The 24,614-nt window shown below is 38.1% G+C and overlaps 1 protein-coding gene across 1 annotated transcript in view; it reads left to right on the top strand.

Annotated features, from left to right (window-relative positions):
• The first annotated feature begins 1,782 nt into the window (after window positions 1-1,782).
• LOC133663853 (gap junction delta-2 protein) overlaps window positions 1,783-24,614 on the top strand; it is a 24,158-nt gene continuing 1,326 nt past the window's right edge. Inside the window, exons 1-2 of the mRNA XM_062068564.1 lie at window positions 1,783-1,917; window positions 24,302-24,614. The exon at window positions 24,302-24,614 is cut by the window's right edge and continues 1,326 nt beyond it. Coding sequence (XP_061924548.1) covers window positions 24,310-24,614 — 305 coding nt within the window. The 5' untranslated portion in view covers window positions 1,783-1,917; window positions 24,302-24,309. The remainder of the gene's footprint in view (window positions 1,918-24,301) is intronic.

Below are 24,614 nucleotides of genomic sequence, written 5' to 3' on the forward strand. Positions count from 1 at the left end.
TATATTTACATCTAACACAATTTCCCAACTCATATGGAAACAGGGTTTGTACTTTGAAACACAGATACTAATGACGCCCGCCGGAAAATTGGATATTATATTCTAATCAGTAACACAGCATGATGTGGCCAGGAACAATAGTTATGTCAGTGTGATTTGATGTTATACTCTGCCGAATGCAGCTGGGATAGGCTCCAGCACCCCCGCGACCCCGAGAGGGACAAGCGGTAGAAAATGGATGGATGGATGGTATATTGACAGCACATTTCTTATATGATAATATTTAAAGTAAAAGTGGACTTCATTGGGTTACGTTGTTGGAGTTGCAGCGGGCAGTGCTTGACCAAAGATCGTATATTAAGAGGATGATCTACCGCATGAATCTGTACAGCGCACACAATGTGCTACACAAAGTATATTTGTAGTCAGTTATATCATCTTCTTTTTGTCACTTAAAAAAATATTGAGACCATGACCTCGGTGTCCTCAATGGTAGTTATAGTCATGATTGGTGACACGGCACAGTTTTATGAAGTCATATCTTGCCTGTCGAAATTAATGCAACACCTTATCCGATATCTTTAACTGTAGAAAAACTGACACCGATATGATCCAATATTTAATTTTAATTCCAATTTTTGTCGTCTGATATAATCGGACATTCCTACATGATGTTGTACTGTTCAGCCAGTGGAGGGTTAAATGATGACACTGTAGAAAAAATACTTAATAGCAACAGTACCAGTACCAAGCTCAGTATTAATACTGGTACTCGCCTGATGAGATCGATATTTTTTAGGTCTCGACTGTTTTTTTTTTCACAATTAACTATGTTTTTTAAATTGTGTTGTTCATATTGTTCTAGTTATATCTATATATTGTAAAATTGTTTACAAACTCATGTGATACGTTCCTGGACACAGGTGGGCTGGGGTTTTTTGTTTACTTATTTTATATCAGTGACTTTATTTTCTCCCAAAAATGTTATGTAATATAAGGGAATACTTATATTATTATTACTTTGTCTTGTATTGTTGTATTTATATATTGTTAAATTATTTACAAATAAGTTTGCTAAATATATTTTTTGTGTGCCTAAAATTTGGACCTGCGTTTTATTCTGATTTTAATCATGATAAACTAATTAAGGTAAAATCACAAAATTATTCAATGATCTTTTGAAACATTTCAAGGGAGAAGTATTGATATAAGTATTTTACCTGTATTTACTTGGTATGGGATCATTACTAAAATTTGCAGTGTTGCCTACCTCAAACAAAAAGTGATTGTGTGCAGCAACAATGTGTGCGTGTGTGTTTAATACTGTGTTCTTCTCTACATAAAGTGACAACAGTCCAAATCGGAAATTGTTAAGCCTTATAAATCAGGATTCTAAAATCCCTACTATGACATTCTCTGTATGTTGATGTTCAGCAGATGTATTGTTTGTCAGAGCTGCAGTTGGGTGTCCACAGGCGGTAGATGTACAGTCCTCAAACACACACACAGACAAATATATAATAGTTCTTTATAAACTTTTTGAGAATAATTTACATATTCCTAAACTTTTTGAGCCTGCCAAAGAGCAAGCTTTTTCATAATCTGGCATTGTGTCTTTCCAGTTCATTCCATACACTTTTTGTTTCAACGTTCCCGGCTTTTCAGAAAAGGAGCCCCTACACCCCACCCCACATTGTGTTTTGCACTGTACATTGGCTGCCTTTGTAGACACACTGCACAACAATGCCAGTTTCAGACGCACTGGTTCATTATGTGTGGTCAGCCTATTCTCCCTTAGCAGGCTCAACAGGATTCATTGCATCCAAACTTGAAGATTTTTTCAAAAAGCACAAAACAGACTACATTTCAAAGCTATGCTGCAATAACTTCTTCTGCAAAGATCAGGTTTATATGAAGGTAAGTTCAACTTTTATTATACATGTATTTCCCACCACTTAATTTGATAAGTAAAGTGTGCATTTCCTTGTACACTAAAAATATACATTCTGTATTTGTTTGGTAAAATACCATAATAATTTGGGCGATTTCAACCAATTGTAATCTTGAGGTGAACAAAACACAGTAATTATGTCTGGATAGGGGTGGAAGATACTACAATGTTGGTATAATGTTGGTAATAAGCTGTAACCAAGTAAATAGAGGGCCAGCATTGTGCTAACTCGGCTTACAAGGGCCCCAGCTCTCAGACTTTTTTTTTGGTAAAAATGTTTGCATTAAACCAAATCGTACTAAAGCTGGCTTACAAGCTCCCCAGATCACAAGTTTTTCGGGGTACAAGCTGTCTCTCGGCAAATTGTTATGCTTTAAATTTGTTATCAAATAATCAGGTTACAAGCCTCCCTACCACTAGGTAGCAGAGCAAGTGCCACGGTGAACCCCGTAAGATCCAACCAAAACATCCAGTGTCTATCTCGCTAGCATTAACTTCCAGCTAGAGATCGACATACCAATATATACCAATACAAGTAAGTGAGTGTGAAGGGCAGTGTTGAGAAGAAGTTGATTACATTCAACGATTTAAAGAAAAACATTTCATAAAACACATGACAAAGCGTGTGGCCAACTTGGCAAAGCAGATCGAGCGTAGGACTGCTCGTCTGCACTATACTGAAGCATAAAGAGTCAAGAGCATTAAAATAATATCTAAATGGCGTTCATTTATCCATGAAAATGTGAAGAAGGTGTTGATAGTTTAGAGGTAGCTATAAGAAAATATCGTAGAAGTTTGCCATGGTAAAAGCTGTACATTATTATCGTATTACATAATAAATCTACTGTTGTTTATAGTAGGGGTTCTTAACCTTTTTGACCTTGGGGCCCAACTTTTCCACGACAGAAGGGCCCAGGGGTCTACCCCAATATTAACACTAAATTAGTAATCTTACTCTTGATTTTAATCGTGTTCAAAAAATATATCTAACCTACTTGCAGTTTACTAACTTGTCAAATGATATGAAACCATGTGTTAATCACAAAAATATTATTTATTTAACACATAAACCTTAGGCTGAGGTGAGGCTAAATATAATGCACAAGAAGGGACTCATAAATAACTGACAAAAAATGAATTTACATACAATTATGCTGTACTAAAATAAATTAACTAAATTAATATTGAACATGTTCCTTTACTAAACTGTCAATAAAATGTAAGTACAAATTAAAATACAGCTTCACCATTTCAGTCATATTTTTTGCGCTTCTCCATGACTTTACCTCCAGACTTCTTCTGTTTGTTTGATGTTTTCATTACTGCCACAAGTGGTGGAAAAGTGTATTACAACTGAGTACCACTGCAGCCCATACAGACTACAGCCGGGAACATACTTGCCAACCCTCCCGAATTTTCCCGGAGACTCCCGAATTTCAGTGCCTCTCCCGAAAATCTCCCGGGACAACCATTCTCCCGAAAATCTCCTGATTTCCAACCGGACAACTATATTGGGGGCGTGCCTTAAAGGCACTGCCTTTAGCGTCGTCTCTCACCTGAAAAGGAGACTATTATATATGTCTCTGTTATCCATAGGTTTATCTATAACCCATAAAGTTTATTCCAGCCGGCACGTTAATACACTGACACACAACTAGGGTTGGGTATCGTTTGAATTCGAACGATTCCGGTTCCGATTCCGATTCTTTGTTTCGATTCCGATTCCTGACGATTCTCGATTCCGATTCTTTTAAGAGGCAGGGTCAAAAAAAAGTTTACGATATTTTAAATGAGCTAGTTAACCTACAGTCTTTCTGAATGAAATAGTCTGACATTCTCCATCAATTTTAATTCTATTAACTTTTTATGAACTTTACTATAAATTCCTCACAGGGCTGTTTTCAACTAGAATATAAATATCAAATCTATGAACTTGAATATAAATATTATAAATTATGAATACATTTTCCCAGGGGTACACTTTCCTCAAGAGAGCTTTATTTTTGAAAACCTCATGAAAACACATTTACACACAAGTGTATGATGCTGCAGGAAACCTCATGAAAACACATTTACACACACAAGTGTATGATGCTGCAGGTACTTAAAAATGTTACCGTGCTCCCACTGATGGGCTAACCTGGTGCAGAAAAGCAAATAAACAATAAGAAACAACTTGCAAAACCCAGTCCAGATTAGCAGCAGGTACAGTATAAAATCAGAGACAGTTTTTGTTTAGGAAAATGACCATATCCGCCTTCTCAGGCAGGATGCGTGAGCGTTCTGGACAGATAGTGTCTCCTGCTGTGGAAAATACACGTTCGCTGGGTGTTGAAGAAGCTTGAATGCATAAATAGGAGAAAGCGAGATATGACAGCAAAGGATAAGTCTTTTGTTGGTTCCACCGGACCACCACCATGCAGCAGGGTCGTCAGACATAAGTATCGGTGGAACGTCCTGGTACATCTGCAGCTCTCTCTCCACTCGTTTCTTGATGGACATGGAGCTCTGTTATTTCGCGGTTATTTAATTTTTTTTTGTAAAGTAAAGCCACACTTTCGACCGCCGACGCCCGCTATCCATGCTTGAGCTTGACTGACTCGCTCGGCTATGCTAACACTTCCGGCGGTGGGCGCTTCTTCGTTGGTGCTCAGCGGCTTCTTCTTCCGGTTCGGCGGACATATTTTTTTCCGGTCGGCGGACTGGTATCGAAAATAGGAATCGAAATTTAAACTTTTGAACGATTCCGGGAGAATCGGAAAGTTAGTCCCGGTTCCAATCGATACTCGATACTCGATACCCAACCCTACACACAACATCCGGATTCCCATCATGCATTGCTTCAAAACTACGGCAAGTTGTAATATCCAAAATTTCCAGCCAGACAAACAATATTGGGGGCGTGCCTTAAAGGCACTGCCTTTAGCGTCCTCTCACCTGAAAAAGAGACTATTATATATATCTCCGTTATCCATAGGTTTATCTATAACCCATAACACGGTGGCCGAATGGATATAGTCACTCATGAGAGGTCAGAGAAGCACAAGGTGGCGGCAACGCAGTATTGTGGGCCACCTTGCAAGCAACATTCCGTTCTCATTGCGGATATTTTCAGAAATCGCTCGCCAGTACTCAAATGGCAGAACAAAAGCTACTCAAATAGTGAAAGGTAAGTGTTTTTTTTTTTTTAAAGTAAGCAGCAAGTAAAGTACAGTTAGTAGAACAGCTGTGTTTTCATTAATGTACTATATATATATATATATATATATATATATATATATATATATATATATATATATATATATATATATATATATATATATATATATATATATATAAGAAATACTTTAATTTCAGTGAATTCTAGCTATAGATATACTCCTCCCCCTTAACCACTTGCTATATGAACTTACAATGCCTATAGTTTATTCAACACAGACAGGAAGAAGCAATCTCTAATGTTAAATGGTCACTCAATGAAGCCCTTGACAGGAGTCACTGAACTGACATCACTGTAAGTGACACGTTTATTTTTAACTCCCTATCAACTCAATTCTTCATGAAGTAACTTGCCACCTACATAATTGAACTCAGTTATTATGTCTTACCTTTACTTTGGTGTGTTGGTGTGTAAAGCTGGGTGGTGATCCCTCAAATGCTGCGCCATATTGGACGTATTGACCCTTTAGCCGCAACATTCTTTTGGCAGGTTTTGCAAATAGATGAGCCATCGTTTTCAGTGACTCCCTGGTAATTTTTTAAGTATCAGAAATGTTCCCACACTTTGCTTTTTTTTGGGTTGGAAAAGTTATCTTTTTGCCCTGCTGTCATTTCTAAGCTAAAAAAAAAAGAATACTAGCATGTTTCTTGATAGGTGCGTATAAACGTGTGCAACTTTGTTTTTTTGTTCGCTGCAGGTTGTGGCGAAAATAATGTACTAGCATAATGTAGTGGAGCCTTTGCGATTAAATAACTGTGATGTTTATTATTCATGATTAATAGTAAAACTGATTAATCGTTGCATCCCTACTCAGAACACGGTAAACAACATTTTCTGGTCTGATAAAAATTTAACTTGTTGGCATGAATGTCAGGTGTTGTCTTTAGAAGAAGCCAGGCACATGTCATCCCCAGGCCAAAAGCATCCCCATGTTAAAACATGGTGGTAGCAGCATTGTGCTGTGTGAACGTTTTTCAGTGCTTGGAACGGAGGGCCTTTCTACACGGAAACATTTTTAGGTAGGAACGGTAAAGTACTGTATCGTTTTGGCCTTTTAAGCATTCTGCGTGGGCTGAAACGATAGTTTTTGAGAAGATCTTCCGGAGTGGGAAAATCTGATAACGTGTGGCACGATTGCAACAGAACCATGTTGTCCTTTGTCAATTAGATGTGCAGCAGAGATCAGTGCTTTACTATTTTGTTTATTTTATTATTATATACTAATGGCATTTGCTATTGCTATATATGGCTTTTGTAGAAAATGTGTGGATTGAGTGAATTGTGTGCAATACAACTGGTGCCGTAAAACTGGTAATAACTGCAGTAATAACCAGTAACTACATCAATTTCTTGACTCTTGACTTTTTGTAAATGTGGTATCAAACAATAAAACACTACAAAGCAGTGTTAGAAAAAACATATTTTTAATTTATTTTATTTAACTGAGATTTAAGTTTCCCTGTATTTTATTTTGGGATGTAGAATTGGAACTTACTTAAAATGTGTAGTTTGTTCCAACTTTCTTGTTCTTGGTCTCTAGTAAAACTTATTCTGATACGTTGAATGTAACCAGTGTTTCTAATAACAACGTTATGGTAACAGCATTACTAAGGCCATTACTTTAATTAGTACCAAATTATCTAATTAATGATTTTTACGTACGTTGCAACACTGTTATCAATGCTTTTGATGTAACGTGTCAGACCCACAGCAATTTTAATGTCGGAAGTAACTTTTTTTAAATAAAGCAACAACTAGCGCCACACTAAAATGAACTTGATAATAAATAGAAAGAGGCAACATCACACAGCAAGCAACATGTAGGCTAAGTGCACACACACACACACACACACACACACACACACACACACACACACACACACACACACACACACACACACACACACACACACACACACACACACACACACACACACACACACACACACACACGCACACATGCAGAGGACAAATTTCACCACACCTAGTGTGTGTGTGACAATCATTGGTACTTTAACTTAACACACACACACACACACACACACACACACACACACACACACACACACACACACACACACACACACACACACACACACACACACACACACTCACTCACTCACTCACTCACTCACTCACTCACTCACTCACTCACTCACTCACTCAAGCAGTCCTTATAATACACTGTAGGGATAATGAATAACATATCAATGTTTGAAGTGACAATCTTGTAACTCTGCAATACCCAGTTTGTGGACAAGGAGACTACAGCGATTATAGCCACTGCCAGCAAACTGCTGCTGTAAGCTAACAAGCTGAACTAAAAATGTTTTTTTTTTTTTTTTGTATACCTTTATTTATGAAGTTTAATATTTACAAACAAACAAATGAACAAGGACAGTTAAAACAAATACAAAAACAGTCAAATACAGCGCCCGGGGGTTGTTAATAAAAAACAAAATGTAATTATAGTAGAATGTAAAATACATATATGTAGATATATATATATATATATATATATATATATATATATATATATATATATATATATATATATATATATATATATATATATATATATATATATATTAGAGCTGTGAATCTTTGGGTGTCCGTCAATTCGATTCAATATCGATTCTTGGGGTCACGATTCGATTTAAAATCGATTTTTTTTTTCAATTCAACACGATTCTTGATTCAAAAACGATTTTTTTTCCCGATTCAAAACGATTCTCTATTCATTCAATACATAGGATTTCAGCAGGATCTACCCCAGTCTGCTGACATGCAAGCAGAGTAGTAGATTTTAGTAAAAAGCTTTTATAATTGTAAAGGACAATGTTTTATCAACTGATTGCAATAATGTAAATTTGTTTCAACTATTAAAAGAACCAAAAATATGACTTATTTTATGTTTGTGAAAATATTGGACACAGTGTGTTGTCAAGCTTATGAGATGCGATGCAAGTATAAGACACTGTGACACTATTGTTCTTTTTTTTTTAATTTTTTATAAATGTCTAATGATAATGTCAATGAGGGATTTTTAATCACTGCTGAGTTTAATTGTATCTAATATTAGACTTAGACTTAGACTTCCTTTTTATTGTCATTCAAATTTGAACTTTACAGCACAGATAAGAATGAAATTTCATTACATAATAATATTGATACTGTTGTTGATAATTTTATGATAAATGATAAATGGGTTATACTTGTATAGCGCTTTTCTACCTTCAAGGTACTCAAAGCGCTTTGACAGTATTTCCACATTTACCCATTCACACACACATTCACACACTGATGGCGGGAGCTGCCATGCAAGGCGCTAACCAGCAGCCATCAGAGGCAAAGGGTGAAGTGTCTTGCCCAAGGACACAACGGACGTGACTAGGAAGGTAGAAGATGAGGATTGAACCCCAGTAACCAGCAACACTCCGATTGCTGGCACAGCCACTCTACCAACTTCGCCACGCCGTCCCTAAAATTTTCATTTTTGTTTCACTACTTTTGGTTTCTTCTGTGTCGTGTTTGTGTCTCCTCTCAATTGCTCTGTTTATTGCAGTTCTGAGTGTTGCTGGGTCGGGTTTGGTTTTGGAATTGGATTGCATTGTTATGGTATTGCTGTGTATTGTTTTGTTGGATTGATTAATTTAAAAAATAAAAAACAATTATTTTTTTTTTTTTTAAATAATTACAAAAAAAAAATCGATTAAAAAAATAAGTAAATAAATTATATATATATATATACATATATATATATATATATATATATATATATATATATATATATATATATATATATATATATATATATATATATATATATATATATATATATATATATATATATATATATATATATAGTAATGTGTGTGGTTATAGCCCAAACTGAACTAAAATGCTGCTCTGAGCAAGCTCTCCCTGACGTCACACGTCACTTAGCAACAGGCAACGCCTTTTAAAGGCATACACACACTCTCTGTTCTCAACTGCATATGCCAGATATTAGATTTTTTTTTACGCATTAATTACTCTTTAATTAATGTAATTAATAAATAAGAAAAGTAAGTCAGTTAGTAGTTCAGTTACTTTTTTGGGGAAGTAACGAGTAAATATGATTAAATGTTTTTTAACAGTAATTTTCCAAACACTGCTGAAAAGTAATCTGTACACACACCTCTCAAATATTGTCCTTTTTACAAAACCCAAAACCAGTGAAGTTGGCATGTTGTGTAAATCGTAAATACCTGTAGAAACAGAACACAATGATTTGCAAATCCTTTTCAACCTACCGTATTTTTCGTACTATAAGTCGCAGTTTTCTTTAATAGTTTGACTTATACTCAGGAGCGACTTATGTGTGAAATTATTAACACATTACCGTAAAATATCAAATAATATTATTTAGTTCATTCACGTAAGAGACTAGATGTATAAGATTTCATCGGATTTAGCGATTAGGAGTGACAGATTGTTTGGTAAACGTATAGCATGTTCTATATTTTAGTTATTTGAATGACTCTTACCATAATATGTTACGTTAACATACCAGGCACGTTTTCAGTTGGTTATTTATGCCTCATATAACGTACACTTATTCTTATTATTATTTACACTTATTCAACCTGTTGGTCACTATTCTTTATTTATTTTAAATTGCCTTTCAAATGTCTATTCTTGGTGTTGGGTTTTGTCAAATAAATTTCCCCCCAAAATACGACTTATACTCCAGTGCGACTTACATATGTTTTTTTTTCTTCTTTATTATGCATTTTCGGCAGGTGCGACTTATACTCCTGTGCGACTTATACTCCAAAAAATGGGGTATATTCAATTGAATACACTGCAAAGACAAGATACTTAACGTTCAAACTGGTAAACTTTGTTATTTTTTGCAAACATCAGCTCATTTGGAATTTGATGCCTGCAACATGTTTCAAAAAAGCTGGCACAGGTGGCAAAAAAGACTGGGAAAGTTGAGGAATGCTCATCAAACACTTATTTGGAACATCCCACAGGCTAATTGGGAACAAGTGGGTGCCATGATTGGGTATAAAAGCAGCAGTCATTCACAAACAAGGATGGGGCGAGAGTCACCACTTTTTAAACAAATGTGGGAGAAAATTGTCCAACAGTTTAAAAACAACATTTCTCAACGAGCTATTGCAAGGAATTTAGGGATTTCACCATCTACGGTCCGTAATATCATCAAAAGGTTCAGAGAAATCCCTGCATGTAAGCGTCAATGCCCGTGACCTTCGATCCCTCAGGCGGTACTGCATTAAAAAGCGACATCAGTGTGTAAATGATATCACCACATGGGCTCAGGAACACTTCAGAAAACCACTGTCAGTAACTGCAGTGTGTCGCTACATCTGTAAGTGCAAGTTAAAACTCTACTATGCAAAGCCAAAGCCATTTATCAACAACACCCAGGAACGCAGCCGGCTTTGCTGGGCCTGAGCTCATCTAAGATGGACTGCAAAGTGTTCTGTGGTCTGACGAGTGCACATTTCAAATTGTTTTTGGAAACTGCGGACATCGTGTCTGCCGGACCAAAGAGGAAAAGAACCATCCGGATTGTTATCGGCGCAAAGTTCAAAAGCCAGCATCTGTGATGGTATGGGGGTATATTAGTGCCTAAGACATGGGTAACTTACATATCTGCAAAGGCACCATTAATACTGAAAGGTACAGTTTTGGAGCAACGTATGTTGCCATCCAAGCAAGGTCTTTTTCATGGACGCCCCTGCTTATTTCAGCAAGACAATGCCAAGCCACATTCTGCACATGTTACAACAGCGTGGCTTCGTAGTAAAAGAGTGCGGGTACTAGACTGGCCTGCCTGTAGTCCAGACCTGTATCCCATTGAAAGTGTGTGGCGCATTATGAAGCGGAGACCCCTGACTGTGGAACAACTTAAGCTGTACATCAAGCAAGAATGGGAAATAATTCCACCTGAAAAGCTTCAAAAATTGTTCTCCTCAGTTCCCAAACGTTTACTGAGTGTTGTTAAAAGGAAAGGCCATGTAACACAGTGGTAAAATTGCCCCTGTGCCAACTTTTTTCAATGTGTTGCTGCCATAAATTCTAAGTCAATGATTATTTACAAAAACAAAAATACGTTTCTCAGTTCGAACATTAAATATATTTTCTTTGCAGTCTATTGAATTGAATATAAGTTGAAAAGGATTTGCAAATCATTATATTCTGTTTTTATTTACGATTTACACAACGTGAAGTGAAGTGCATTATATTTATATAGCGCTTTTCTCAAGTGACTCAAAGCGCTTTACATTGTGAAACCCAATATGTAAGTTACATTTTTAAACCAGTGTGGGTGGCACTGGGAGCAGGTAGGTAAAGTGTCTTGCCTAAGAAGACAACGGCAGTGACTAGGATGGCGGAAGCAGGGATCGAACCTGCAACCTTGAAGTTGCTAGTACGGCCGCTCTACCAACCGAGCTATACCGCCCCGACATGCCAACTTCACTGGTTTTGGGTTTTGTATTTGCCGTTCAACCTGCACAGGAGCCTGCATTGGAGGCTTTTTTTCAGTCTGTACCCTCTGTGGCTGTTGAGATTTGTCCATGTGAACTATTTTTAGAAAGTATCATCACCTTTTGACAAATACTTTGCATTGTAACTTAACAGCACACCAAACACTACACCGTGCTGGCCACTACACCATGCTGTAGCTAGCTCTGATGTACAAAACATGTAACTTGTAGTAATTATAGTAGCCCTTCAAACAATTCTGAATTGGTTGACCACACAAGGATGTGGTTCAATCTGATACCAAGTAAAATTCAGGCTGGTAATGACAATATCAATCTGATACGATAATTTGTGCATCTATATCTAATGTGTCTGGTAAAATTTAAAAAGTTGACAACACATAATAATATAAATTAATATAGTGCAAAAGGTAATGTATAGTATGTAATGCATGATTTTCCAGTTTTGCCTGAAAGGGAGTGGGAAGAAGATAATTTATTTAATCCCACCCCCAGTTCTCCATTCAGTGATTATTCATATGAGTTCACTGTTACTTTGTTAAAGGATTATAATACAGATGTTGTATCATAGTGGCATTACCACAGGTAACAATAATTATTACACTGTAACAATAATTTGGATCAACAATGTAAGAATAATGAATATACCAACAATGGTAATAGACAAAATGCCAACATGCCAACAATGGTAATAGACAACAAAGCAATAATGGAAATAGACAACATAGCAATAATGGTAAGGAAACATTGAGCACATGTTAACACTTTGAGACAGAGTACAACAGCAGGTCAAATTAAAGACCCTCTATATTTGAACCAGACCCCATGTTTGTATAATAGTTTAAATCGATTAACAGTTTGGCATTGCTTGTGTTGTAAGTCCAGTTTGTTCCATAGTTTTACTCCGCATACAGACACACAAAAATGTTTACGAGTGGTTTGAGCTCTCAGCATGAGAAATATCCAAAGCCTCTCAAGTTATGAACCTGCACTCGTCTTATAAAAAAAGGTTGTAGATTAGGCGGCAATAATTTGTTAAATGCTTTATATAAGATTATTAAAGTATTATATTTAACAAGGTCATCACATTTGAGCAACTTTGATTGCATAAACATATTATGAGTATGTTCTAAATAACCAACGTTGTGAATGATCCGCACTGCTCTTTTCTGTAATATGATCAGAGGATGAATTGTGTTGTGGTAAGTATTCCCTCATATTTCAACACAGTATGTAAGGTATGGCAGTACCAAGGTGCAGTATAGAGTACGGAGTGCTATTTCATTGAGGTATGGTTTTGCTTTGTTTATAATTGAAAGGCTTTTGGAGATTTTTGTTTTAATGTGTCTGACATAAGGTTTCCATGATAGTTTACTATCAATTATTACTCCCAAAAATGTATTCTCATTTACGATTTAAATTTGGGTACCATCAATACTTATTTTCTGTTCAGACGTTATGTTGCGATTTCCAAACATCACTATCTTAGTTTTATTTATATTCAAAGATAATTTGTGTCCATCCATTTTGTTACTATGTTTAGTTCTGTGTTTACTGTATTTATGAGCTCATTATAATCATCACTACTGTAGAATATATTTGTGTCGTCTGCAAATAGTATACATTTCAGTACTTTGGATGTATTAAAAATATCATTAATATGAATTAAACATATCAATAATATTAATATTTATCATTAATATGTTTAATGTGTATATCATTAAACAGCTTTGGCCCCAACACTGACCCTTGGGGTACACCACAAGCAATGAGTATCAGATAAAAATTGACCCATTTTAACAAACTGTACCCTCCCTGTTAAATAACTTTTTAACCAGTCACCAGCCAGCCCCCTAATTCCATATCTTTCCATTTTATCTAGTAGAATTGAATGATTAATGGTATCAAATGCTTTCTTTGGATCAATAAAAATACTAACTGCATATCTTTTATGCTCCAGTGCATTAGTAATTTCTTCAATAGCTTAAGTTATCACCATTGAGGTTGTTCGTTTGGACCTAAAGCCATACTGACCGTCATTAATTATATGATGTTTCTCAAGAAAAGATTAAAGTCGAGAGTTAAATAGTTTCGCTAAGATTTTTGAGAACTGAGGTAAAAGAGAGATTGGTCTGTAATTGGTGAAAGTGTGTTTGCTGTCACTTTTGAACAGCGGAGTTACCTTCGCGATTTTCATTTGACTTGGAAAGTAGCCAGTCTGGAATGATAGGTTACGCTACGTTAAGTTAAGGGTTTTACAATATTCTGTATAACTTTTTGAACCACTATCATGTTGATATCATGGCAGTCAGTGGAGCACTTACTTTTACACTTCCGCACAATGTTTGTCACTTCCTGCTCATTTGTAGCTGAGAGGAAGAATGACAAAGAATTCTGTTCAATAGTTGATTTTGTAACTCCATTGTCTGGGATATCACAGCCAATTTAGGACCAACATTTACAAAAAAACTATTGAACTTATTCACTACATTACTCAAATTATAATCTTCACCGTTTTCATCAATAAAGTACTCAGGATATGTCAACTTTGAATATCCTTGTTTCATTAGATTATTCAAAACATCTCAAGTTCTTTTTATATGTTTTTTGTTTTCATATAGTTGTTTTGATAATATAACCGTTTGATTGTTCTTATAATATCAGTTAATTTATTTTTGTACTTCTTGTATCGTTTTTCGACTTCTTCTGTTTTTATTTTGATGAACAGTTTGTAGAGATTGTTTTTCTTTTTACAGGCATTAATTATCCCTTTTGTGATCCAAGGGCTATTTTTATTTTTTCCTTTAATAACATATTCTTTCACAGGGCAATGTTTATTATGCAGGGAAGTAAAGATGTCTAGAAAATTACAATAAGCACTGTCCACATTTGGTTCTCTGTATACTGAAGTCCAATCCTGAACTGCTAAACTATTGTTTAGGGCACAGATTGTTTCCTCAGTTGTTATTCGTTTAGAGATTTTTGCCATAGTGTTTGGTTTTCTTGAGATGACAGTCATATAAAGTAAAAACAGGTAAATGGTCAGTGATATCACATATAAATAGGCCACTGGTGACATTATTTCCCATAATATTAGTAAAAATGTTGTCGATGATTGTGGCACTATGTGTTGTTATTCTGCTTAGTTTGGTTATGGTTGGCTATAGAGACAAGCTGTACATTGTGTCAATGAAGTCATCAACATGTTTTTGCTTGGTTGAGTTTAACAAATCAATGTTAAAATCACCACAGATAAATATGGTTTTATGGTTCACAGAGGAAAATAGTTTACCCATCCACTCATTAAAAGTTTCTATGCTTGAACCAGGTGCTCGGTATACACAACTCATGAAGATATTTGTCTTTTTGTCATTTAGGATTTCCACTGTTAAACATTCAAATAATCCATCGACTGCTATGGTCATGTTTGTTAAAACTTTAAATGTAACAGATTTATGAATGTACAATGCGACCCCTCCTCCTATTTTATTTATTCTGTTTATGTATCTTAATTCATAGTCATTCAGACTAAAATCAATACATTTATCATTGTTGAATCAGGTTTCAGTAATTGCAATAATGATAAATGGATGACTAAATTCTTTCAAGTAATCCTTGATAGCCTCAAAGTTAGTGTACATGCTTCGACTATTGAAATGTATTATTGACAGACTATCTTCTGATTTTACACTGCTTTCATATTGTTCACAGGTAAAATAATTACAGTTTTTTACAATCGCAGAGAAAAAAATATTATCAGGGTCTATCTCCATATCAGTCTCTGTTGTGGCGTTCTCTTGATACTCACACATGTCCAGTTATTTTTGTTGATGTTGTAGGATCTTCTGTAACATGTCCATATCAATACTTGGTGTGGTCTGTGTTCTTGGTGTGGGTATCATTGAGATGATCAAGATCTTCTATTTTCCTCACCACCAAGACTTTTGCTTCCTCCGGCGTCCCATTTAGTTTGATGAAGATCTTACAGTTCGTTACCCAGGTTTGTTGAATCTTGCTTTGCCTTTTAAGTTGTCGTGCGATCCTTGCGATGTCAGCATTTTTTTTTGTCAAGTGTTCATTTATGAAAACATCTGTACCTTTCAGTTTGCGTCCTGGCTTCAATAGTGCAATTTTCTTTTTCCTGTTTGTAAATCTCATGATGACAGCCGGTGGCCTCTGGTTCGTCATGGGCAGTGGGTGACAAGCCTCGATGTGCTCCAGGTCCATCTCTATCCCCCTGCTCTGGAGATAGGATGTCACCTGCTGCTCCACCGACTGTGTCTCTTGCTCGCTGGGCTCCCCGCTGTCCGCGACCACCACACGTAGGAGCGCTGCTTGATACTGATGCCGGTGATGACCACATCATTCATGCGGGAGTATTGCTACATCTGGTCCACTCGCCGCTCCAGGTCCACAATGCGCTGGTCTTTTTCCACGTTCTTGAGACGTAGCTGTTTCACCTCCTCCAGTAGGCCCAGAAGCTGCTCCTGCTGTGTTCTGACCGCAGTCACATCGCTGCACAGGGAGTGGAGTGTGAGCCTCATCTCCTCGAACTCCTCCGATGTCGGGCTTTTCCTTGGTCCAGGCATTATGATGGTCTATATGCCGACGCATCCAGCAACAGAAGAAAAATCCCACCTCCGTATCTCAGGCTGCTAATGCTAGCCGGCTTCGGTGTGCTAGTCCGCAGCACCGATCGACACAAACTGCAAAGTGTCACGGCACAGTGACAGTGAAGCCAAAAAAGTACAAAAAAGATGTGCTGGTTTTGCACAAGGTGATCGTTAAACTCGACAGCCTTACGTCGAAAACAGTCAGTCAGACGCGCGCAAACTCCAATCGGGAAGTGATATATATATATTATATCTTCAAACGATATAAAGTCACAGGGTGAAACAATTGTTGGCATTATTCTGCACTGAATGCATTATCCTATACATAGTCAAGTCTGTAGGTACACCGTAAAATATTTGCGCAATTTATGGTAAAAAAACAGCAGTTGTGGTTGCCAGGAATTCATCGTAAAAAATACAGTCATGATGTATAGGACATTACGGTTTGTTAATGTTGAATCCGTAAATTGTACGGTTAATAACTGTTTTTGCTCACGGTAAAATTGTTATGAAAAAACTGATTTACTGTTAACCTGTTTACAAAAAATCTTTTGAATTTACAGTAAAATACTTTTAATTTACAGTAAAATACCAGAAATTGATCGTAAAGCAAATTAGCAACAAACTAGTGCTGGTGTAGGTCAGCACGGTGGAACAGGGATTAGTCTGTGTGCCTCACAATACTAAGGTCCTGGATTTGATCCTGGGCACGGGATCTTTCTGTGTGGAGTTTGCATGTTCTCCCCGTGACTGTGTGGGTTCCCTACGGGTACTTCGGCTTCCTCCCACCTCCAAAGACATGTACCTGTGAATAGGTTGATTGGCAACACTAAAATTGGCCCTAGTGTGTGAATGTGAGTGTGAATGTTGTCTGTCTATCTGTGTTGGCCCTGCGATGAGGTGGCGACTTGTCCAGGGTGTACACCGCCTTCCGCCCGAAGCAGCTGAGATAGGCTCCAACACCCCCCGAACGGGACAAGCGGTAGAAAATGGATGGATGGATAGTGCTGGTGTGAGGGGATTTTAGGGAAACTGGGGAGTCAAGCAAGTTTTAGTGGCTGAAAAATCATTTTCTGTCATATCTCCTGAAGGAATCAATAAAGTACTATCTATCTATGTATCTATCTTCGCAACCCGACCGATACCCTGTGGTGGTGGTGGTTGAAGACCCACTCCAGAATTCCTGACGGAGTTGGGAACAAATTAGGACCACAGATCTGTGGCCACTCTGACGCACAGAATCAAAGGTATTTCTCGACAGTGGTACCTCGGCTTACGAGTGCCCCAGCTCACAAGTTTTTTGCGATATAAGCTACATCTCGGCTAATTGTTAAGCTTTAAGCTGCAAACAAAATTTTGGGTTAGGAGCCTCCCCACCTGTTCCTAGTATACATAAACGACTTGTCATCGGCATGCGACTGTGAATTGTTCTTGTTTGCGGATGACTCGGCCTTGCTGGTATCAGACAAGGACAAGTCACAGGTGGAGAAAATCCTCAGTGCTGAACTCTGTAGAACTTGCACCTGGTTCGCTGACAGCAAGCTATCCATACACTTGGGTAAAACGGAATCCATCCTGTTTGGGTCCCACATCAACCATAAGAAATTCAATGACATTACTATAAAAGTGGGTGACATTGTTATCACCAGGAAAGATGAGGTCACCTACCTAGGTTCCATTCTAGAGGCTAATCTTTCCTGTGATAAAATGGCAACCAAGGTAATCAAAAAGGTCAACCAACGAACGAAATTTCTCTATTGAATCTCCTCTCTGGTCAACAAAAGCACCATGAGGATTCTAGCGGGAACTCTCGTTCAACCCTTTTTCGATTACGCATGCACCTCCTGGTACCCTAGCACCTCCAAAACCCTCAAATCTAAACTCCAAACATCCCAGAACAAGCTAGTCAGATTACTTCTAGACCTCCACCCCAGATCCCACCTCACTCCTACCCACTTCTCCAAAGTGGGCTGGCTCAGGGTGCAGGACAGAGTAAAACAACTTGCACTGAGCCTAGTCTATAAAATCCGCTACACCTCCCTGATACCGAAGTACATGTCAAACTACTTCCTTAACGTAAATGACCGATCTAACAGAGGTCTTAACTCATTCTCTTTCTATGCCACATCAATATGGAATGCGCTCCCAACAGGTATAAAAGAAAGGGTATCTCTATCCTCCTTCAAAACCGCAATAAAAGTACACCTCCAGGCAGCTACAACCCTAAACTAACACCCTCCCCGGATTGTTAATAATCAAATGTAAACAATCAAATGTAGATACTTTTTCTTATGCCTTCTGATCTCTCTCTCTCTCTCTCTCTCTCTCTCTCTCTCTCTCTCTCTCTCTCTCTCTCTCTCTCTCTCTCTCTCTCTCTCTCTCTCTCTCTCTCTCTCTCCCTCCCTCTCTCTCTCTCTCCCTCTCTCTCTCTCTACTAGCTGTACATATCCTACCAAGTCAGACCTACACTGTTCCAATATCCATTTCTCTGTTCTCAATTGTTGATGACTGATGATAACAACCAAACCTAACCCCCACCCCTCCACACCCTGGATTGTAAATATTGTAAATAATTCAATGTGATTACCTTTTACAGTTAGAGATGCTACCTCAGTAGAAGCATTTAAGTCCCATCTTAAAACTCATTTGTATAATCTAGCCTTTAAATAGACCCCGCTTTTTAGACCAGTTGATCTGCCGTTTCTTTTCTTCTCTCCTCTTCTCCCCTGTCCCTTGCGAGGGGGAGTTGCATAGGTCCGGTGGCCATGGATGAAGTGCTGGCTGTCCAGAGTCGGGACCCCGGGTGGACCACTAGCCCGTGCATCGGTTGGGGACATCTCTGCGCTGCTGACCCGTCTCCGCTCGGGATGGTTTCCTGTTGGCCCCGCTGTGGACTGGACTCCCGCTGATGTGTTGGATCCACTGTGGACTGGACTTTCACAATGTTATGTCAGACCCACTCGACATCCATTGCTTTCGGTCTCCCCTAGAGAAGGGGGGTTACCCACATATGCGGTCCTCTCCAAGGTTTCTCATAGTCATTCACCGACGTCCCACTGGGGTGAGTTTTTCCTTGCCCGTATGTGGGCTCTGTACCGAGGATGTCGTTGTGGCTTGTACAGCCCTTTGAGACACTTGTGATTTAGGGCTATATAAATAAACATTGATTGATTGATTGATTGATTGATCTTGTGTGATGACTGTATTATGATGATAGTATATATCTGATAGTATATATCTGTATCATGAATCAATTTAAGTGAACCCCGACTTAAACGAGTTGAAAAACTTATTCGGGTGTTACCATTTAGTGGTCAATTGTACGGAATACGTACTTCACTGTGCAACCTACTAATAAAAGTCTCAATCAATCAATCAAACCGCTAGTTGGTGTAACAAATGTCACAGTGAAGCCCACACACATCCGGTGTCTCTCTCGATAGCATTGGCTAATATTTAGCAATACATTACTTTGTTTGTATAATACAAAAAGTGAGTGTAAAGGAAAGTGTTGAGAAAAAGAAGCAGAGGATTCATTAATTAAATAAATAAATAATCGAAAAACATGACCGAGAATTTGACGAAACAGTAGTAGCAAAGCACTTCTACTGAAGCAGAAGAAGTCGATAAAAGGCTAAACTGACCAGTGCTCTGAAAATTAATTTTACAAAGTAATTAATTGTAGTTAAAGTTAGAGTTAAAGGCCTACTGAAATGATTTTTTTTAATTTAAACGGGGATAGCAGATCCATTCTATGTGTCATACTTGATCATTTCTCAATATTGCCATATTTTTGCTGAAAGCATTTAGTAGAGAACATCGATGATAAAGTTCGCAACTTTTGGTCGCTGATAAAAAAAAGCCTTGCCTGTACCGGAAGTAGCGTGACGTCGCAGGTTGAATGGCTCCCCACATTTCCCCATTGTTTTCAATGCAGGGAGAGCGATTCGGACCGAGAAAGCGACAATTTCCCCATTAATTTGAGCCAGGATGAAAGATTTGTGGATGAGGAACATGAGAGTGAAGGACTAGAGTGCAGTGCAGGACGTATCTTTTTTCGCCCTGACCGTAACTTAGGTACATTGGATTCCACACTCTCTCCTTTTTCTATTGTGGATCACGGATTTGTATTTTAAACCACCTCGGATATTATATCCTCTTGAAAATGAGAGTCGAGAACGCAAAATGGACATTCACAGTGACTTTTATCTCCATGACAATACATCAGTGAAGCACTTTAGCTACGGAGCTAACGTGATAGCATCGGGCTTAACTGCAGATAGAAACAAAAGAAATAAGCCCCTGACTGGAAGGATAGACAGAAGATCAAAAATACTATTAAACCCTGGACCTGTAACTACACGGTTAATGCTTTCCAGCCTGGCGAAGCTTAACAATGCTGTTGCTAATGACGCCATTGAAGCTAACTTAGCTACGGGACCTCACAGAGCTATGCTAAAAACATAAGCTCTCCACCTACGCCAGCTCTCATCTGGTCATCACGACCCGTGCTCACCTGCGTTCCAGCGATTGACGGCGCGACGAAGGACTTCTCCCGATCATCGATGCGGTCGGCGGCCCGGAGACGGAGGAAGTCAAGGTGAGGACAGTGGTGCGGCGGCGGGCGTTGTAGCTTTCGACGACACCCCGGCCGACATCAGAGTCGGCAAGAAACATATATTTCCCCAAAGTTACGTACGTGACATGCACATAGCGACACGCACGTACGGGCAAGCGATCAAATGTTTGGAAGCCAAAGCTGTAGTCACGGTAGCGCATCTGCTATCCAACTAAGTCCTCTTGGTTGTGTTGCTGCAGCCGCCGCTAATACACCGATCCCACCTACAGCTTTCTTCTTTGCAGTCTCCATTGTTAATTGAACAAATTGCAAAAGATTCACCAACACAGATGTCCAGAATACTGTGGAATTTTGCAATGAAAACAGAGCTGTTTGTATTGGGATACAATGGTGTCCGAATACTTCCGCTTCAACCCTTGACGTACGCGCAAACGTCATCATACCTAGACGTTTTCAACCGGAAGTTTCCCGGGAAATTTAAAATTGCACTTCATAAGTTAACCCGGCCGTATTGGCATGTGTTGCAATGTTAAGATTTCATCATTGATATATAAACTATCAGAAAGCGTGGTCGGTAGTAGTGGGTTTCAGTAGGCCTTTGAAGTACCAATGATTGTCACTCGTTACTTTACCAAAAAAGTAATTGAATTACTAACAAAATTACTCTTTAATAAATGTAATTATTTACTAGGGAATGTAATTTGTAAGTTGCTTAAAAAAATACTTTAAACATCTGGCATATGCATTTGAGAGATGTCCAATATAAGGCGTAGCCTGTTGCCTAGTGATCTGTGATGTCATTGAGAGTTTCAACGGAGCTGTGTTTTTTAGCTTTAGCAGTTGGCAGCGCACTTTGCTTAATAAAGAGATTGAATGTGCTTCAATGGCTGTCATATATTCTTGTCAACAAACTTGGATGGCAAGTTTGTCACTTCAATCATTGATTTGTAGTTAAATACTCCCACCGTGTACGTGTGCGTATGTTGTTGTCTGCTGTGTCACAGGGAGACAACAGTTATTACGAACACTGACACCTGAGGCAAAGCTTGCATGAGATGCAAAAAGTCTGTTCTGTTCTCCACTTTAGTGGTTTTTAGTACATCCCATTGTATTGGTCTTGATTAGGGATGATACTCGAAACCGGTTTTCCCGGTTGTTTGATAAGAAATGAACCGAGTCCTCGGACTCTAATCCCTTTTTGAGAACCGGTACCCGTTATCGAGACCACTATAGTAAATAAAAAGAGTTGGTTCTTTATTCGAATCCCTCGGAACGAATCCCGTCCCGACCAGAAATGCTCCGTGGGACATCACAAGAAATGGCGTCACGTAGCTCAGTCATTAGGTGCAGATAGGGAAAGCATGAAAAAAATGGACGGGAAAAAGCGCTCCAAGGTGTAATAAAGTTCAAAACAAAAAGGTATAATCCAATGAATAACTTTACTGAGAGATTTGAGCAGGATACAAACACATGACGAACACTTTTACGACCAACCTGAAACATAGCAACCAGGCTAGCAACGCACCTCCTTTACGGCAGCTGTCGCAACGTTCTTAAAGCAACCGCAGCACATACATATATATACAACACATCTCCCTTTTTTAACTTTTGTTTTTCTTTACTTCTAAACAAAACAAAATCACACTGTATATCTGTTGTCTGTCTAATTATAAATAATGCAGACGAGGCGTGTTGGCTGAGTTCTTGACGTTTACTTTCACAGCGTGCTCATAACCTCATTCTTAGCTGCCGGTGACGATATGCAACACTACCGCGCATGCTCGTCACTCCCGTTGCATGCTGGGTAGTGTAGTTGTTATATTCCCTAGCTCATAACATCTTTCCCCCTATATAAAGAAATAATGTTAACTCAATAAAGTGTATTTCTTTTTTTAGCTTTAACTTTTCATTTTTTAGCATTGTAACCACATTTGCAAAGAACCTTTCTCTTCATAGAATTGTCTTTCAATAAAGAAATAAAGTGCAAAAATGTCAAAGCATCATAACAAACAGTTATGTCAAATAGCAGCAGAATTGCACTTTTTGGAGAGCTGTATTATTTTCAGTTTTGTGCCCAAGGGACTGATTTTATTTAACACTATATTATTATTTATTCACCTATAGTGATCACAGAGACAGGTTGTTTTTGTGTTACTGTATATATTTGTTTTTCTGAAAAATCCCACTTAATATACTTTGGGTAACAACAGTTCATATTTATTTATTTTATTTTATTTTTTTAGGGGGGTAAAAGTCAATATTTATTTATTTATTAGATAAAATTGTTTTCTTATATAATAAAAGTGAGCTTTTGTTAAACCAAATATTGTGTGTTGTTTTCCATATACAACAACCTATCTGGACTCAATAAGAGAATCGATAAGGAATCGGTTCGATAAGAGGATTCGATAATAGGCTCAAACTCGATAATTTCGAATCAAACATCATCCCTAGTCTTGATACAATAACCGGTATCTAGAAGTTCCCTTTTGAAGTTTTTCTTATTAAAAAGCAAGTTACATGTTAAAATTATTAAAATTATTATAAAATAATTTTGTTTGATGGCCCTGCATGAATAAATTGATTTCAATGAGGAACAGGAGTATTTTGAGTAATGAGCTCCGTCACGGAACCGATTAAACTTGTGAGCCGAGGTACCGCTGTATTCAGTCCTTCAGTTTTTCAGTAATTTAGGCTGTATCAATGTCAATGGGCGTGTGAGGGAAGTCTGTGTGGTAAGTGTGTTCGTTTACAGCACCACATGTATGTGGTGTGGCATTGTTTTAACCCAGCAATGGGTTTCCTAATCTGGACGTAATTATTGTTTATTCGACGTGTGTGGACGCAAGTTTTGTCAACCTGGCAAAATAAAACTCATCAGAAAGGTTCCTAGAAGCCTTGTCAGGATCCTAGACATCCTGGATAAACCCTAACCATCTTTCAACAGTACAAAAATAATAAGATCACAGCCAAGATAGAAAAGAAGTGGATTCAGGACAACTCTAGATGTCCTTGAGTGGCCCTGACAGAGCCAGACTTGAATTCGATTAATCTCTGGAGGCATGTGAAAATGGCTGTGCGCCAACGTTTTAAATCGAACCCTGCTGCAAAAAGGAATCTGTGAAACTGCCGAAATACCTATGTGCCAAGTGTGTGGCATCATTAAAGACTTGAGGCTATACAGTAATTGTTGCCAAGGGTGCATCAACTAAGTATTTAACAAAGACTGTGAATACTTACAGTATGTAAGGGCAATTTCTTCGTTTAAAAAAAACAAAAAACATTTGCAAACACATACAAAAACACATTGTCTTGTGTCTTCTGTTTTTGAATATATAAGATCCCTTATAATGCTATCATTATCACACAAGTACCAACAACACTGAACTCTCTCTGAACTCTCTTTTGTCCACTAAGGTCAAGTCATGGGTGACTGGTCCATTCTTGGCCGTTTTCTTTCTGAAGTCCAAAATCATTCGACAGTGATTGGCAAGATCTGGCTCACCATGCTGCTGATTTTCCGCATCCTGTTGGTGGCCTTGGTGGGAGATGCCGTTTACAACGATGAACAGTCAAAGTTCACCTGCAATACCCAGCAGCCTGGATGCAACAACGTCTGTTATGACACATTCGCACCTGTTTCACATCTGAGATTCTGGGTTTTCCAAATTGTGCTGGTTTCCACCCCATCCATTTTCTACATAGTGTTTGTTTTGCATAAAATTGCCAA

This window comes from Entelurus aequoreus, linkage group LG13 (assembly GCF_033978785.1).
Source record: "Entelurus aequoreus isolate RoL-2023_Sb linkage group LG13, RoL_Eaeq_v1.1, whole genome shotgun sequence".
Classification (NCBI taxonomy): domain Eukaryota; kingdom Metazoa; phylum Chordata; class Actinopteri; order Syngnathiformes; family Syngnathidae; genus Entelurus; species Entelurus aequoreus.